The 15747-nt window shown below is 49.8% G+C and overlaps 7 protein-coding genes across 7 annotated transcripts; 6 read left to right on the forward strand and 1 right to left on the reverse strand.

The window, feature by feature from the left end:
* Window positions 1-98: 98 nt before the first annotated feature.
* On the forward strand, window positions 99-1775 carry TrAFT101_001648 (uncharacterized protein). The gene is made up of 2 exons (XM_024905060.2): window positions 99-523; window positions 629-1775. The coding sequence occupies exons 1-2, from the start codon at window positions 226-228 to the stop codon at window positions 1564-1566; spliced, it is 1236 nt and encodes a 411-aa protein (XP_024762767.1). The 5' UTR covers window positions 99-225; the 3' UTR covers window positions 1567-1775.
* A 365-nt stretch (window positions 1776-2140) lies between these two features.
* On the forward strand, window positions 2141-4408 carry TrAFT101_001649 (uncharacterized protein). Its single transcript, XM_024909590.2, has 3 exons — window positions 2141-2320; window positions 2390-4053; window positions 4125-4408. Exons 1-3 carry the CDS (start codon window positions 2242-2244, stop codon window positions 4260-4262), a joined length of 1881 nt encoding a protein of 626 aa, XP_024762768.2. The 5' UTR covers window positions 2141-2241; the 3' UTR covers window positions 4263-4408.
* Window positions 4409-4810: 402 nt separating this feature from the next.
* Window positions 4811-6891, forward strand: AMT16 (Phospho-2-dehydro-3-deoxyheptonate aldolase amt16). Its single transcript, XM_024906295.2, has 4 exons — window positions 4811-5160; window positions 5245-5299; window positions 5376-6278; window positions 6351-6891. Exons 1-4 carry the CDS (start codon window positions 5152-5154, stop codon window positions 6503-6505), a joined length of 1122 nt encoding a protein of 373 aa, XP_024762769.1. The 5' UTR covers window positions 4811-5151; the 3' UTR covers window positions 6506-6891.
* A 185-nt stretch (window positions 6892-7076) lies between these two features.
* Window positions 7077-9052, forward strand: TrAFT101_001651 (uncharacterized protein). The gene is made up of 2 exons (XM_024899743.2): window positions 7077-7842; window positions 7935-9052. The coding sequence occupies exons 1-2, from the start codon at window positions 7338-7340 to the stop codon at window positions 8495-8497; spliced, it is 1068 nt and encodes a 355-aa protein (XP_024762770.1). The 5' UTR covers window positions 7077-7337; the 3' UTR covers window positions 8498-9052.
* A 76-nt stretch (window positions 9053-9128) lies between these two features.
* On the forward strand, window positions 9129-12446 carry NAR1 (Cytosolic Fe-S cluster assembly factor nar1). The gene has a single exon (XM_024903587.2). The coding sequence runs from the start codon at window positions 9582-9584 to the stop codon at window positions 11310-11312; it is 1731 nt and encodes a 576-aa protein (XP_024762771.1). The 5' UTR covers window positions 9129-9581; the 3' UTR covers window positions 11313-12446.
* On the reverse strand, window positions 11371-12335 carry TrAFT101_001653 (uncharacterized protein; the record flags this gene model as incomplete). Its single annotated transcript, XM_024905158.2, has 2 exons — window positions 11371-12076; window positions 12169-12335. 2 exons carry the CDS (start codon window positions 12333-12335, stop codon window positions 11371-11373), a joined length of 873 nt encoding a protein of 290 aa, XP_024762772.1.
* Window positions 12447-12812: 366 nt separating the features above from the next.
* On the forward strand, window positions 12813-13550 carry TrAFT101_001654 (uncharacterized protein). Its single transcript, XM_024907767.2, has 3 exons — window positions 12813-13001; window positions 13068-13204; window positions 13286-13550. Exons 1-3 carry the CDS (start codon window positions 12886-12888, stop codon window positions 13405-13407), a joined length of 375 nt encoding a protein of 124 aa, XP_024762773.2. The 5' UTR covers window positions 12813-12885; the 3' UTR covers window positions 13408-13550.
* The last annotated feature ends 2197 nt before the right edge of the window (window positions 13551-15747 follow it).

Below are 15747 nucleotides of genomic sequence, written 5' to 3' on the forward strand. Positions count from 1 at the left end.
GGCCGAGGCAAGTCTGTTAGTCCCCGCGATGGGACTTCTTATAAAGAGAGATGTGCTCTCCAAGCTTAGATGGGGGCTACTTCTGGACTCACAACCATTGGCAACTTTCGTTTTGTTCTTATCACAGACTTACATATTCCAATCAATATACATACAGTGTACATATGTATATATGCTCTCTTTCGTAACTTTTCCCATCAAATCAACCATCAGTCCTCAGTAGCAATGGCAGACCAAGACGGCGATGGCCCTCAGCCCTATGCTGCGTATCTTCGGACTGTTATCCAAAAGGGCCTCTTAACGGGCGAATTGCCCGTCGTGACAACGGATCCAAATCGACTCGAGGAGCAGGCCAGGAAGACGATGCCCAAAGCCGGCTTTGACTACATCTTGGGCGGAGCCGGTGAGGCGGCAACAATGGACGCCAATCGTCTTGCTTTCCGCCAGTGGAAAATCATTCCCCGCGTCTTGAAGCCCACAACGCCGCGTGATCTAAGTGTCACTCTTTTTGGCCAGAAATATGGTAGGTGACGTTGCAGTATCTGAAAACTCTTCTTTGTAGTTGCTGCATTATACGAAATATCTTGAGATTCAAGCACAAGTATATTCATGAGCTAACTTGTAAAAGACGTTCCCATTCTCTTTGCGCCTATCGGTGTCCAATCGCTGTTCCATCAGGACAAGGAAATTGGCGTTGCTAAAGCCTGTGCCGCTTTACGCGTCCCCTTCACCTTGAGCACAGTTTCTCAATCTACATTTGAAGAAGTTGCTGCCGCAGCGCCAGGGTCGCCAAGATGGTTTCAACTATACTGGCCCAGTGACGAGGAGCTCACGGCCTCGCTTCTCAAAAGAGCCAAGGATAACGGCTACACGGCGCTCGTCGTAACGCTTGATACTTGGACTCTTGCTTGGAGGCCAACTGACCTTGATACCGCCAATGTTCCTTTCCTCGTTGGCGTGGGAGACGCAAACGGGTTTTCAGACCCAGTCTTTAGGCGCAAATTTGCTGAGATGAGCGATGGAGGAACTCCCGAGGAAAATATGGTGCAGGCAGCGATGTACTGGATCGGAAACACTTTCCCCGGAGTCTCTCGCTCTTGGGAAGACCTCAAAATCCTAAAGAAGCACTGGGACGGGCCCATTATTCTCAAGGGAATCCTCAGCGTTGAAGACGCCGTCTTGGCGGCCGAGCATGGCATGGACGGAATCATCGTGAGCAATCATGGCGGCAGACAGATTGATGGCGCCATCGGGACTTTGGACGTCCTCCCCGAGATCGTCGACGCTGTTGGTAGCAAGTTGACCGTCATGATGGACTCGGGCATTCGAACCGGCGCCGATATTCTCAAGGCCCTCGCGCTTGGAGCCAAGGCCGTCTTTGTTGGGCGACCTGTGGTTTATGGATTGGGTATTAATGGCAAGGAGGGCGCCGAGGCGGTACTGGCAGGGTTGCTGGCTGATCTTGATTTAACCATGGGATTTACCGGAGTCCAGAACATTGGGGATTTGAATAGATCGATTTTGCGTAGGATTCAGCACTCTGGGGATATCAAGTCAAGTCTCTGAGAGTTAGATCATAAATGAAGCCTGGCAGTGCAAGCGCTTGCATTTACATGGACGACTAATGCTGATGTCTGTCTCATCGTTATCTGCTCCGTATACAGGGATTAGACATGCCTGGGTTTGTTAGTGCTAATCAATGAATTATTAGACATTGATTGACATCGTTTAGCATTGATTTACTAGAGAATATATGTCGTGTAAAACCAAGGGAGGTTTTTTTTGCTATACTATCACTTCTTCAGAGCTCCTCGTCTGTCATTTTCCTGTAAGCCAGAAACATGATATTGGCTTTAGTGTAGGCCCATTGAATGCATGGGATGAAGAGACTATGAGATAGAAGTAGAAAGCCTTAAATGACGAAATTAATCCACCTAAATTAAAAAAAAAAAAAAAATTTTTTTTAAGGAATGTCATGTATGTCATATTAAAATGCAGTCTCATAGAAATGCCATCCCGTCGCGAAGATGGCTGTTTTAGAGCACAGTGCGGATATGCATGTAAGTCCCGTAAGGCTACAGCTCGCAGCTAATCTTCAAAGCTAATTCGTCAACTTTATTGTAGCTCCTGCAACACGGTCACAGCCTTCTCAGCCGCGACAGACCATTCCTCTGAGCCTCGACGGTATTGTCTCTTCAATTGCTTGGAATTACTCCGAGATCTCTTGATCTGCCAAAAGCTATGGCGGACTCCGCAGCTGAAGATGACAGCCGCTTGCAGAAACGCAGCCACGCAGAGTATGCACAGCAAGATGATTCAGGTACGATGGTTCGTCCGTCTTGATTGAGCAAGTATTGCACACGAGGCTGACGGCGTGTTTTTGACGCAGATTCTTCGTCCGACGATGATATGGGACCGCAGCTTCCCACCGAGGCCCCGAAGAAAAAGCGCCGCGTCCTGCCTTACGAAAAGCTATACATCTCTGCACTACCCAAGTCCGCCCGATATTCGAAGTCGCTGATGCACAAGGAGCAGCTGCTCTTCGCTACATGGACCCCCCTCACCGAGTTCCTGATAACATCGTCTACTGATGGTGTTGTCAAATTCTGGAAGAAGATTGGCCAAGGCATTGAATTTGTGAAGCAGTTCAAGGCCCACAATGGCATGATCACGTCAGTCTCGGTGAGTCGAGACGGACGAAGCTTTGCAACAGCCGGCGACGACGAAACGATTAAGATTTTCGACGTCATCACATTTGATCTGCTTTCCATGATTACCTTGAAATATGTACCCAAGTGTGTCTGCTGGGTTCACAAAAAGGGGGCTTCGTTTCCTCTGTTGGCTGTGTCGGAGGAGGACAAGCCATTGATCCACCTATACGACGGCCGGGGCGAACGAGAAGAAGCGATTCATACCATGAAAGGCCTGCATAGGAGTCCCGTACATTTAATGGCCTTCAACGACGAGTACGATTGTGTTGTCTCGGCGGACGAGAATGGCATGGTTGAATACTGGCAGCCCAGCGGCAACTACGAGAAGCCAAGTAACGTCTTCGAGTACAAGAGCTCAACAAATCTGTTTGACTTCAAGAAGGCCAAATCCGTACCAACATGCCTCACAATATCTCCGAACGGAAAAAGTCTAGCCACCTTTTCATTGCCGGACCGGAAAATACGAATATTTGACTTTGCATCGGCCAAATTGCAAAAGACTTACGATGAATCGCTCCAAGTGGCCGAGGACATGCAGCGGTCAGGCACATCGGCACAAAAGATTGACAATGTGGAATTTGGTAGACGGTTGGCTCAAGAGCGAGAGATTGAATCACAGACTTTGAAAAACAAGTCGAATGTCATATTTGATGAATCAGGGAACTTTATCCTCTATGGTTCCATGGTAGGGATCAAAGTTCTCAACACATATACTAACCAAGTTGTCAAGGTGTATGGCAAGGACGAGAACTTTCGCGCTGTGAACCTGGGCATGTATCAAGGACAGCCCCAGAAGAAGGGAATAGTATCTGTAGAGATGGGAGCTTCGAGCAATCCTCTTTTGCAAGAATCAGAAGCTCGTGACCCGATTCTAGTCGCCACCGGTGTAGGCAAACTTCGATTCTACATGTTCACGAATGAAGAGGAGATTAGCAAGTCGACACGAGACGTTCAAAACGAGAAGCCTACTGTGCTAGGAGGCAAGGACAAAGCGCAAGCTGCTAAAAAGGCCGAAACAGGAAATGCTGCCATACTTCATACTACATACGGCGATATTCATATTCGCCTGTTCCCTGATGCTGCGCCCAAGGCGGTAGAGAACTTTGTTACACATGCAAAGCGCGGGTACTACAATAACACGATATTTCACCGCGTGATTCGCAAGTTTATGATACAGGGAGGCGATCCCCTTGGCGACGGCACTGGCGGCGAGAGTATCTGGGGACGAGACTTTGAGGATGAATTCAGCAGCTTGAAACACGACAAGCCCTACACAGTGAGCATGGCGAACGCAGGCCCGAATACGAATGCCAGTCAGTTCTTTATTACTACGGAGAAGACGGTGAGTTTCTGACTCATAGAGCTTGCTACGCCATGAGAAGAGATGAGAATGCTGACAACATTATTCTATAGCCATGGCTGGATGGTAAGCACACAATTTTCGGGCGTGCGACGCAGGGCTTGGATGTGATACACAAGATTGAGAACACAAGGACGCATAAGGAGAAACCGGAGGAAGATATCAAGATTCTTAATATTGATGTTATGTAAATGACCAGGGCGAGAGCGAGCGGCGATTTTGGCTTGATCTTTTTCTCCGATAGCACAGATGATGCATATATGGGTCTTGATAGAGAACATGAGAGTAGCACCAAGAATTCTATCACCACATACAAAGTATACATGGGGAAGTTTCTCAAGATTTCAAGATTTGAGCATCACACAGTTGTGCTTGCATCCAAAGCTACACAAACGAACGTAAGTTGGACCAAGTTGGATGTTTACTGTTGCAGCTCACTACATATGCGTTTCCCACGCTCCATGAGTAATTTCGTGTGACACAAGGAGTGGAAGCTCGCACAACCGCCTCTTTGCCATTAAACACGCGAGGACAAATGAGAACTCGTGCCACAAGGGCATGGAGCACCGACGTCGGCCCCGGCATCCAAGTGTGAGTAATTGAAGCACCGAAATTTTAGTGTAAGCGCCAGCCGCTGCCGGTGCAAGAATCGCTGGAAGAATAGAGCTTAGTAGGGGTTTAACATGTGGGTGGGCGCTGGAGCTTTAGTGCATGCATGCAATTGGCACCGATAGCCCTGCCTGACCTGATTTTCCAATACACGAAGCTCAATTTCTAACCACATGTCAATATCCTCTTTTTTTTTTCTCCTTTCTTCATTCTTCCATTGCATTTATACCCATTGGCTCTCTTGAGAAAACAAGGAGAAGAAGAAAGGCTGAAAGTTGATTGATATTCATTCTGCCATCTCCCAATTAAGCCACCATCCTGTCAATCGCCTGCTATTGACGTCACCCAGCAGCTGCAATCTTTTTTTTTTCTTCTTTTGCGCCGCCGACCTAAATTTTGTATTCTCAAATACCTCTGCTTCTCTTCCTCCGGATCATCTCCTCAATTCTTATTTAGGAGCAATTGTTCATCATGTCTACCGTACGTGTGCTCTCTTACCACAGACATCTTCCATTGCCAGCTTTAGGTGCATGAGTGGAGTGACTCACTAAATTGCCCCTCCAGTTCTACATCGAGAACAAAAACGTCGGCAACCAGGCCGACTCAGAAGATTGGCGAAGTATGTTTCCCCTTAGATTTTCAATGCGTGGAAGATCATGTTTTTGCTAACTGCAATCGTCTTCATCCAAAACCAGTTCGAGGCTACAACCCTCTAACACCGCCCGATCTGCTGCAGCATGAGATTCCACAGACAGCCGCGTCCAAGAAGGCCGTCATTGACGGCCGCAATGAGGCTGTAGCTATCGTCAATGGCAAGGACCCCAAGCACCGATTGCTCATTGTCGTGGGCCCTTGCTCAATTCATGATCCTGAAGCTGCCCTCGCCTACTGCGATCTGCTCCTCAAAGCCAAAGAGAAGCATAAAGACGAGCTCCTCATTGTCATGCGCTCGTACCTCGAGAAGCCTCGCACGACGGTCGGTTGGAAGGGTCTCATCAACGACCCGGATATTGATGGCAGCTTCAAGATCAACAAGGGACTGCGATTGTCGCGCCAGCTCTTCGTCGATCTGACAAGCAAGGGCATGCCTATTGCAAGCGAGATGCTGGATACCATCTCTCCTCAGTTCCTGGCTGATTTGCTCAGTGTTGGTGCCATTGGTGCGCGTACAACGGAGAGCCAGCTGCACCGTGAATTGGCGAGCGGTTTGAGTTTCCCCGTCGGCTTCAAGAATGGAACTGATGGTTCACTTGGTGTCGCTATCGATGCTATGGGCGCAGTCAAGCACCCCCACCACTTCCTTTCCGTCACCAAGCCCGGTGTTGTCGCCATTGTTGGCACAACAGGTAACGACGACTGCTTCGTCATTCTGCGAGGTGGCACCAAGGGCACCAACTACGATGCCGAGAGTATCGCCGAAGCTAAAGCCGCTCTGGACAAGAAGGGAGCGTCTCCCAGATTGATGGTTGACTGCAGCCACGGCAACTCTCTAAAGAACCACAAGAACCAGCCCAAGGTTGCGAGCGTAGTCGCTGAGCAGGTGGCCAAGGGCGAGACGGCCATCATGGGTCTTATGATTGAGAGCAACATTGACGAAGGTGGGTAGCGTCTCATGGAATAAGTTTTTTTTTTTTTTTCTGTTTATAAACTCTGCTAACATGACTGGATAGGCAACCAAAAGGTACCTGAGGAGGGCAAGGCCGGGCTCAAGTATGGTGTCAGTATCACAGATGCTTGCATCAATTGGGCGGATACCGAGGAGGTACTTGATCTGCTGGCTGAGTCTGTGAAGCAGAGAAGAAGAGTTTTGGGGGTGGAAATTTAAAGCTTGAAGAACGCAAGCTAGTTTGAACATCACACGTCAACAGACTGATTGGTTGTTTGCCACATTGATACCATTGTATATGGAATTGCTGGCTTTGTACGAGCTGGATATATTGGATTCTATTTTTTTCTATATGCTGCTGTGCTTTAAGAGAGCCAGATATGGGTTGCATTTATTACGCTCTCTCCGGGTGTGTACATACAGGATTAGCAAAAAGTTTGCGAGGTACTTCTTTTAGGTATACTAAAGTCAGTTCAGACATTGAGAGATAGCTTGGTACTTGGCTTTTTCGAAAACCATCACCAAGGAAAAATAAAAAGTAAAAGTAGAAGGAAATCACGGAATGAACCCAAGAAAAAAGTGATAGTAAATGGGGCGAAAAAAAGGGATGGAATCAATAATGCTAATTTGATGATGAAGCTATCACCGTATTTCCATTATAGGCGTCGTCACGCTATCGCGGCAAGGCTCACACTGTGCGACATTCTCGCCGACAGCAATGGCCCTTGCTTCATCAGGCTTTAACACAGTATGGAGTAAGACTGGCCACTCTATAGCGAGCAAGCGCAGCTAAGGCAATTTTCCGACGACGCAGGAACAGAGCCCTCCAACGCTCTTGTTTCCATCTTCCCCCGAAACGCCAATCGATCGCCGACTATCGTACGGGCACCTCGCAGTTCCTTCTCTTCGCTTCCAAGGCGTTTTGCTGCCTTTATCAATCGTTTTTCTCCCTCCCTCTATCATCGCTTTTTGATAGCATCTTTGGGATAGCTTTGCCTCCTACGCGACTTGCCTTTTCTCCATCACAGCGACGCGCGCATCGACGACGACCATGGCGCCCTACTCGCCACCAGATTCGCCATTGTCGTCGGCAATGGAATCCTCGTACGAGGAAGATATCCACGATGAAGAGACGATGCTGCGACCGTCAAAACGCCAGAAAGTTGAGGCTGGCTCGACAACTTCATCTGCCGTCATACCCGATCCGGAACACGAGCCTGTGTTGGAAGCCGATGCGCTCGAGGGCATGTCAGATATTTCGTCGGACACGTCAGGCGACATTCCCAGCTCTCCTGTCAATGCCAGGCTCGAAGAAGAGGATTTCCAAGACCAGGTGACAGTTTGCGACTGGGACGGCTGTCCCGCTGGAGACCAAGGCAACATGGACAAACTGGTCGAGCACATCCACAACTCGCACATTGAGAACCGCCAGAAGAAATACACGTGCGAGTGGCGAAGCTGCAACCGCAAGGGCCTGCCTCATGCGAGTGGCTACGCCTTGAAGGCTCACATGCGAAGCCATACAAGAGAGAAACCATTCTACTGCTATCTACCAGGTAGGTCTCTATTGACGACAGCTGCTCCATTATTCGGATATGGCCTGCGCCTTTATATACTTGGGTTCTTATGCTGACAACTTGCTCAAAAGAGTGCGACCGCTCCTTTACCAGATCCGATGCTCTTGCTAAACACATGCGAACCGTCCACGAAACCGAGGCTCTTCGGCCGTCTGACCCGGTGCCCAAATCTATGCAGTCCGGACCAACAGGTCGGACCGGAAAGCTCAAGATCATTATCAAAACTCCCCAATCACAATCCACCGGACAAGACGACGGAGACGATGCTAATGGCGACGTTCCTCCATCGGAATGCTTCACAGTGCTCCCACCCGATCTGTTCACTGAGACAGAGCTCGAGTATCCCCTTGCCAAGCTATGGCGCAAGTGCCACTGGGAAGCAACGTGGGCCGAGGAGGTTGGAGAGGCGCTGAAGAACGAGTGCAAGCAGTGGGAGGAGATTTACTACAAGGAGTGGCTAGAGAAGGAAATCCTACTGTCACAAGTAATCCAGAGCGAGGTAGACTGGAGCGAGAGGCGCCAAGCCATCATCTCTGGTGCTGCCGATGTGCAGCTCCCCAGCAGTGCAGAAGAAAAGGAAAAGGATGAAGGCATCACAAACGGCGTGGCTAAGGAAGCCACCGCCGAGGCATAGGAACCTGAGCCTCTTTGTCCAGGAATGAGTTTAGCCTTGATGATTGGGATAATTATCTACAGGATTTCGCGGGAAAAAAATTAAGGTGGCGTGCATTCTAGAATGCGGCGGGGAGTTTGGGAGTATTTGCAACAAGACGCGCAACGCGGGCTGAGATGCGCCACGCCAGTCTTCGTTTTACCTCTTCATTTTTTATTCCTTTCTTCTCTTTTTTTGTGTGTCCTTGTTTCTAAATCCTACTTTTGACTTGTTTCTTCTTATTCTAGCTTTAGAAGTCCCAGTTAAACTAATGCAATAGCCGCCTCTTTGGAGTTGGTGAAGAGATATTTTCCTGTATGATGGTTTCAAAACTCATATAATATCAGATGGAGCAATGAAAATACAAGAAAGAAACAAAAACATCACATTGGTACTTTAGATCTGGCTTGTGTATCACCAACGATCAAATCAGTAAAGGACGAAATTGAGTTGTTTCTTCACTTTTGCTGAATATAGCTTCTCCATACTCGCATAACATCAGCTCAACTTCTTAATGCAGGCACTAGTAAACAGACATACTTATAGCATAATAGCGCGGGGGATCTTTTTCCTTTGCGCTCGCATTATTACCAACCAAAGCTCGCGCGCCGATTTCGCATCCCCACTATTGAGCCTTCATCGCCTAGGACTCCAGCGCATAGATTTGAAATCCTCGACTTTTTATTTGCGCAACACGATCATATCTGCGAATGACTTGGGAATTGATACATTTCAACAGAGAATATATTTCACTGCTTCTTTTTTTGCTTTCTCTGGTGTTCTCTTTCATACTTCTATCCTCACTGTAATCCGAGTTTTGAAAGTACCCTTCCTCTATTAACACGTGCCTTATCAAGATTAAGTGCGCCACGGATCGCAAAACTCGCCACTCGGAAGATAAGCTGCTGGCAAATACATTTCTCCCAAGCATACAAACTACAACTGAGTTGGCGAACCGGATACGAAAACAAATACACACAAGATTTTATATCTACCATCGCTACTCTTATTGTCACGGTAAAAAAAAAAGTAAAGCGAACGGCATTGCCGTAAAACAGTCCGCACCATGAGCGCCATTCTCTCCGCCGACGACCTCAACGACTTCATCTCCCCCGGAGTCGCCTGCATCAAACCTGTCGAAACTCTTCCGGCTCTCCCCGCGCAGCAGTCCGCCAACGAATACGAAGTCGTCCTTGATGGCCAGCATCCCTCTGCTGCCAATGCTGCCTCGCCCGCTCAGATCTCTCTCACAGACTGCCTCGCCTGCTCCGGCTGCGTGACGTCCGCAGAGGCCATCCTCGTCAGCCTACAGAGCCACAGCGAAGTGATTTCAACGCTCGATGCGGCTCCGGCGCTGCGCGTGGTAGGACCCGATGCGCAAGGAAATTTCAAGGTTGAGGGCCTCGAGAACGAAGATGCGAAGCTGTTCGTCGCTAGTGTAAGCTCCCAGACGAGGGCGAACCTGGCTGCTGCGTGCGGGCGAGATGTGTCTGAGGGCCAGGCTGGATATATGCTGGAGAATCTGTTACGAAGTCCAGAGGGGCTTGCAAAAGGAGGAAAGTGGAATAATTCTTTCGAATGGGTAGTGGATATTAACGTAGCGCGAGATGCGACGCTCGCGCTTGGTGCGGCTGAAGTCCTCTCATCACCCACGCCAGGCGTCTCAACGCCATCAACGCCAATCCTCTCCTCGTCATGTCCCGGCTGGGTGTGCTATGCAGAAAAGACTCATCCATATGTGCTACCGCATTTATCCAAAGTCAAGTCGCCACAAGCCCTCATGGGTACCATCTTGAAAACAACATTGAGCCGAAAGCTGGGAATCCCACCCAGTAGAATATGGCATGTAGCTGTCATGCCTTGCTTCGACAAGAAGCTGGAGGCTAGTCGAGAGGAGCTGACCGACGAAGTATGGGCGCGCTCGGGCTTGCCTGGAAGAGGAGTTCGGGACGTCGACTGCGTCATCACGAGCAAGGAGGTCTTGATGCTTGCAGAGTCAAGAGGGCTCAGCTTCTTTGATTTTTCAAAGTCCGCATCATCTGTCCCACCCTCAATACCCTTCCCTGATGATAAAGTACACTCCTTCTTGTTCCCAAAGAAGAGTTCAAGAAATCCCTCGCGAATTGCTGGTTCTTCTGGCGGGCTATTACACCACATTCTCCAAACCAAAGCTGCTCAGACCCCAGGCTCAGAGATTCAAATCAACCGAGGCCGCAACGTCGATGTGGTTGAATATTCTGTCACAGTAAATGGCGAGCCTGTTTTCAAGGCCGCCCGATACTATGGCTTTAGAAATATCCAGAATCTTGTTAGGCGTCTGAAGCCAGCTCGACCTTCCCGCATGCCCGGCGGAAAGCCCTTTGGGAGTGCCCGCCGCCCAGCAGGAAAGGCAGCCTCTCTCGATTTCAGTTTCGTCGAAGTCATGGCATGCCCCGGAGGCTGCACTAATGGCGGTGGCCAAATCAAGGTTGATGATGCCATCATTCTAGAAAGAAAAAATATCTCAGGAAAGCCAGGCCCACAAGAGCAGAAGGATTGGCTGGCAGAGATTGACGAAGCATATTTCTCAGGCGAAGACTCGCAGTCCAGACTTGATGGCGGTAGCCCTGAGAATATCAATGGAAGCGTGTCCCACTCGTATATAGATGATACCCTGGCGTATTGGGCCAGCATGACAGGCATAGGATTGGATAGACTGGCATTCACGAGTTATCGTGAAGTGATTAGCGATGTTGGAAAGGGCTCAGCCACCGAGAGCGCCGCCCATTTAGCTGGCAAAGCCGGCGGTGGCTGGTAGGTAGCTTTCACAGATAGAAAGTAGAAGCGCAAAAGCGCACAATGAAATCAAAAGAAATTCAAGTCGCTCTGTTGCCACGCTGTGCAAAGCCAAATCCTCCTCTGCCGCTTCCGTCCGGTCCTCTTGGTGATCGAATTGCTTGATGCTCGTCTCGACCAGCCTGTCCCCGCATAGAAGAATCGCTGCTGCTCCCTTCACGGCCGCCTCGCCTAAGTGAATCTGGTCTCGGGGACGAGCTAGGGTCGAACAGCTCTCTCCTGGGGCCAGGCTGGTTCGCAGGCCGTCGAGGCTCAAACTGTTGGCCGCTGCTCTCGCTGCTAACATTGCTGTTGCTATAATTGTAGCCACTATTGTTGTTGTTGTTGCTGTTATTATTATAACCGCCTCCGCGTCCTCTTCCACGGCCGCGGTACGACCCTCGCCCTTCCGTTCTAGGAGGAGTGACAGTGCCCGTGCCCGGCGACGATCCGCGCGACGAGGGTGCCGACTCGCCAAAGATCTTGGCCCTGGCCTCGTCGTAGCGCCGCTGCTTCTCCTCGCGGTCTCGCTTCTGCTTTGCGCGGATTTCGTCCGGCGTCATCTGCACTTCCGGCGCCCTAGAGGCGTCGTCGTCGTCGAGCGACAATTGGGACAGGCCGGTGATGGGGTCTTTCTTGGCGATGACGGGCTTGCGGCTCAGAACTTTGACCTGGGGCTTGAAGGCTGTGGTGAGAGGGACGCCGCCGCCTGCAGCTTCGACGTAGTGGAACGTCTCTTTCGAATCGCTGTTTATCCGCAAGAGCAAAAAGAGGACTGTCAGTCAACAAAGACAAGCAAATGATGTACAAAAGAATTTTATGAAAAGCTTTGTCCATACGCTGATTCCCATAATTTCCGGTTTGCTTCGGCGTGCTGCTGCAGCCGCTCTTGTCTGCTGAGGTTGGGCTGCGGAGCGGCCTGGGTCTCTTTGTTCTCGCTCCTGTCGGCCTGGGTCTCCCAGTCGTCGTCGTCCCAGGCATTGGGGACACCGCCGGCTCTGCTCATCCTGAAATTTTGGGAAGATTGAATGGAAAATATCTGCTGCTGGGGCTGGAAGTGCTTGTGGGAAAAAGAAAAGAACGTGCTTCAAGCCGAGGGAGGTTTGATGTTATATTAAGCTCTCTCTCTGTCTCTCTGTCTGCTATCACCGAGCCCTAGCCGAAAGAAGGAGTCGTCGCAGGGCAATTCTGATGTCCGGTCTCAATATTGTATGGATTTCCTTGATCTCTTAGGCAGCCTGCATACTCTGGTTGCCGCTCTATAAGGGTGTGCATCGATGGTCGTTGGCTGTGAGAAGTCCGTTTCGTCGGGGTTTTCAGAGCGAGCTGGCCATTCGGCGCGAATGGGCTATAAAGTTCGATTTGTTTGTGTGTAGTGTTTTTTGACGCGCAGTACCTGGAGTGTACCGAGGCCGTTGGTCGCAGCGAAGACAAATTTCGTGCCATTAGCGCCCCGTCAAAAGTATCTCCAGGTATCTATTTTCGGGCTTGCTTCATGCTAGGTCTTCTTTTTTTCGGGCTGCGGAGAGCATATTTCAGTGGGGCTAGCCTCTTTAATGTCGGTACCTCTTGCGGATTCGCTGCCGTCACGGGAACTTCATGCTCGATATCAAACCACCTTATTCGCAAGTCTCAGGGGATTATTGAGGCTTCAAGCTTTTTGTACTACGAGGTATGATTATGGATCATTTATTCAAGTCCGAATATGAACCGACATGTTAATAGAAGCTCACGCCAGTCCACTGCTTTGCACTGAACCCCCCATGGCTGAATCATCAAGCGCTGCGGCTGCTTCAGTCGCCAACGCAGCCAAGAGGCTCAGGGAAGAGGCCGAGGCTGCGAAGAACCGACTTCTAGATCAGCAATTCCATATCAGTAAGTCTTCTCTACTCCCCTCCTCTGTGTCTACGGCGCATGCCCCCTTAGCACTAACTGGAGCGATCCGCTTGTGTGTAGGTCGCTATGCAGACCCCTTGGTTCCACGAAAGACGTCAGATCCTCAGTTTTGGCCAAAGGATGTGACTCGGGAAATGGAACAAAGATGGCTGGCTATGATCAAGGAGCATCGGTCCGTTTAAGTTGCGAGTTTGGGGTTGGGTTTGACAGACGGAAAGGGGAGAATACTAATTCAGTAAGCTTGCATTTTACGATTAAATGATAACGAACGTCCCATCAGCTTGGAGCTATTTTTACACCTTGCTTCATAATTGTTCTTGCATCTAAACTACTGCCAGTGACAACCATAGTGCCAGTGACAGATAAGCACGACGTCGGCCACGCCACTTTGTAAATACTCATAGAACGGTGAGACGGAAGCTTCATAGCGTACGAGCAACCCTTGAAGCTCGTTGTTCTTATCAAGCCAGCAACGTTATCCATCATATATATACATACCTAGCAACAGGCTAAGGCCCATTATCAACGGACAATACTCGGGGTTTCTACTACAAGCGATTGTTGTGTTTAGTGTCCTCAGCTTTGGGAATGAAGCAGTTTGCCAGGCTAGAGATCTTATTCAAGCCTTCACAGTATAGGATAAGCTCCAGTAGTAACCTTCTATGCTATAATCAAGACCAACGTAGATAGTCAAGCGGTTTATCCGTTATATTGTCCTACGAAATGTCATCGGTGGCAGGATACATAACCAACGATCTCGCTTGTCAAACGATACTACCAGGCGGTGGCTTTGGGACCCAAGTAAAAGTGGACAAATCCACATTGCCGTAAGTTTGGCGATAAGACGAGGCTAGAAGAGGACTAGAAAATTCTGCTTGTGTTAAACGCCCAAGGTCACTTCGTCGCAAAAACGTTTTTGCACGTCTAGGAAGTCCACGTTAGAGTACAAGAAATGAACTCAGGCGCCACCATCTAGCCTCAGCCAACTGGCGATGACATAGACACAGTGCGAGGGATCTCGTCAGGCCATGCCATGCATTCTTGCATGCCATGTGTTGTTCTATGTGTGTGCATCGCTGTTAGTTGCTCTTTTGCGGAGAGTGACGACGACGATGGCAATGCAATATGCCAATACATGCACATTCTTGATCCCACGTCAGCTGATTTGCAGCGAGACGAGGCTGAGCTCTCTCCAAACTTGTAGCCTCTTCCAGCCCCCTGCTGAAAGCTACATGTAACCCTGCGTGTTCCCCTCATTGTTGGAGTTTACGGTGGCAAATGCATGCCTTTTCTTTTTGTCCCCTCTAATACGCTGGGAATAGGCACCCGTGATAGAGTCTGGCGTTGTCCAGACCAACTCAGACGCTTGCCAGCTGGCTCGCTAGCGAATAATAAGGGGGAACGAAGGCAATGAGTTTGTGACCAATCACAATTTCAATCTCGCGACGACGATGGTGGCAAGTCTGAGTCGCGGCTGAGGGGGTGGCCAAGCACTGTATACTATGGCAAGTATTGAATGTCGCAGTAGTAGGTAGTATCAGAGAGGCTTGCCTTACATGAAGCCCAACAACACAGAAGACACGATAGCGTGCTGAAAGCCATGTTGGACGTGCTACACGGTACTCAGAAGTTAGCATCACACCCAAATCTCGGCTGTCTTGGTCAACTGCTTTCGATAGTGGTTGTCTCGGTTGAATTGGTTGGGGGTGGCGGGATGATGGAGGGATCGGTTCAACCGATTCTGGTGAACCCCCCCAAAAATCCCAAGCAAAGATGAGATACTTTCGGGCCACTCGCTCGTCTGACGAAGGGCCAGGTGACTAGCGTTGCGAGGCTCCCTTGCTTCGTCTGCTTGGTTCTGAAAAATACAGCAAGGCAGTGATAGCCAAGGTGTACTCGATGGTGCTACAGTAAAGCAAGGCAGTATCCCCTTCGATACTCTTTGCAGCGAGTGCTACCAGATACTGCTGCTACTACCGCGGCTTATAGCGGGTACAAGAGTGGCTTAGGAGTTGTTCTCACTAGACCTGGATCTTGGACACCATTACCAGATTACCGGGACTTATGTTGCAACTCTTCAGCAGCACAGCATCGGTCTTGTATTGTCTTGACTCACACCGACACCACGTTCCAGCCAGGAGTACACAAGCACTGCTCGTGTTAGAAACGACCAGAGACCAGACGACGGAGAATCTCTGCACGATAGGGAAAAACGGTCAATAGCGAGGATAACGCAGCCCCGCCTCACAGTATGTGCAAGTGGTGCAGCTATGGGGCATCTCCACTCGGCGAAGTGGACGCCGTGATGTCGCAGCAAAGCGGCAAATCACCGCATCAAGGGCTTGTGGCGTGCGTTCCGCAGATGGCAAAAACAGACAAAAAGGAAAAGGGAAGGGGAAAAGCAAAGCAGCAGAGCAGCTGGTTCCCATAGCTGCCTAGTATGAAGGATTTCCCCTCCTGTCTCGGGAGACGCGGTAATGCGCCTCCAAAACTTTGACGGGCAGCGATGCTTGATTCGCCGT

The sequence above is a fragment of the Trichoderma asperellum genome, chromosome 1 (genome assembly GCF_020647865.1).
Source record: "Trichoderma asperellum chromosome 1, complete sequence".
NCBI lineage: Eukaryota > Fungi > Ascomycota > Sordariomycetes > Hypocreales > Hypocreaceae > Trichoderma > Trichoderma asperellum.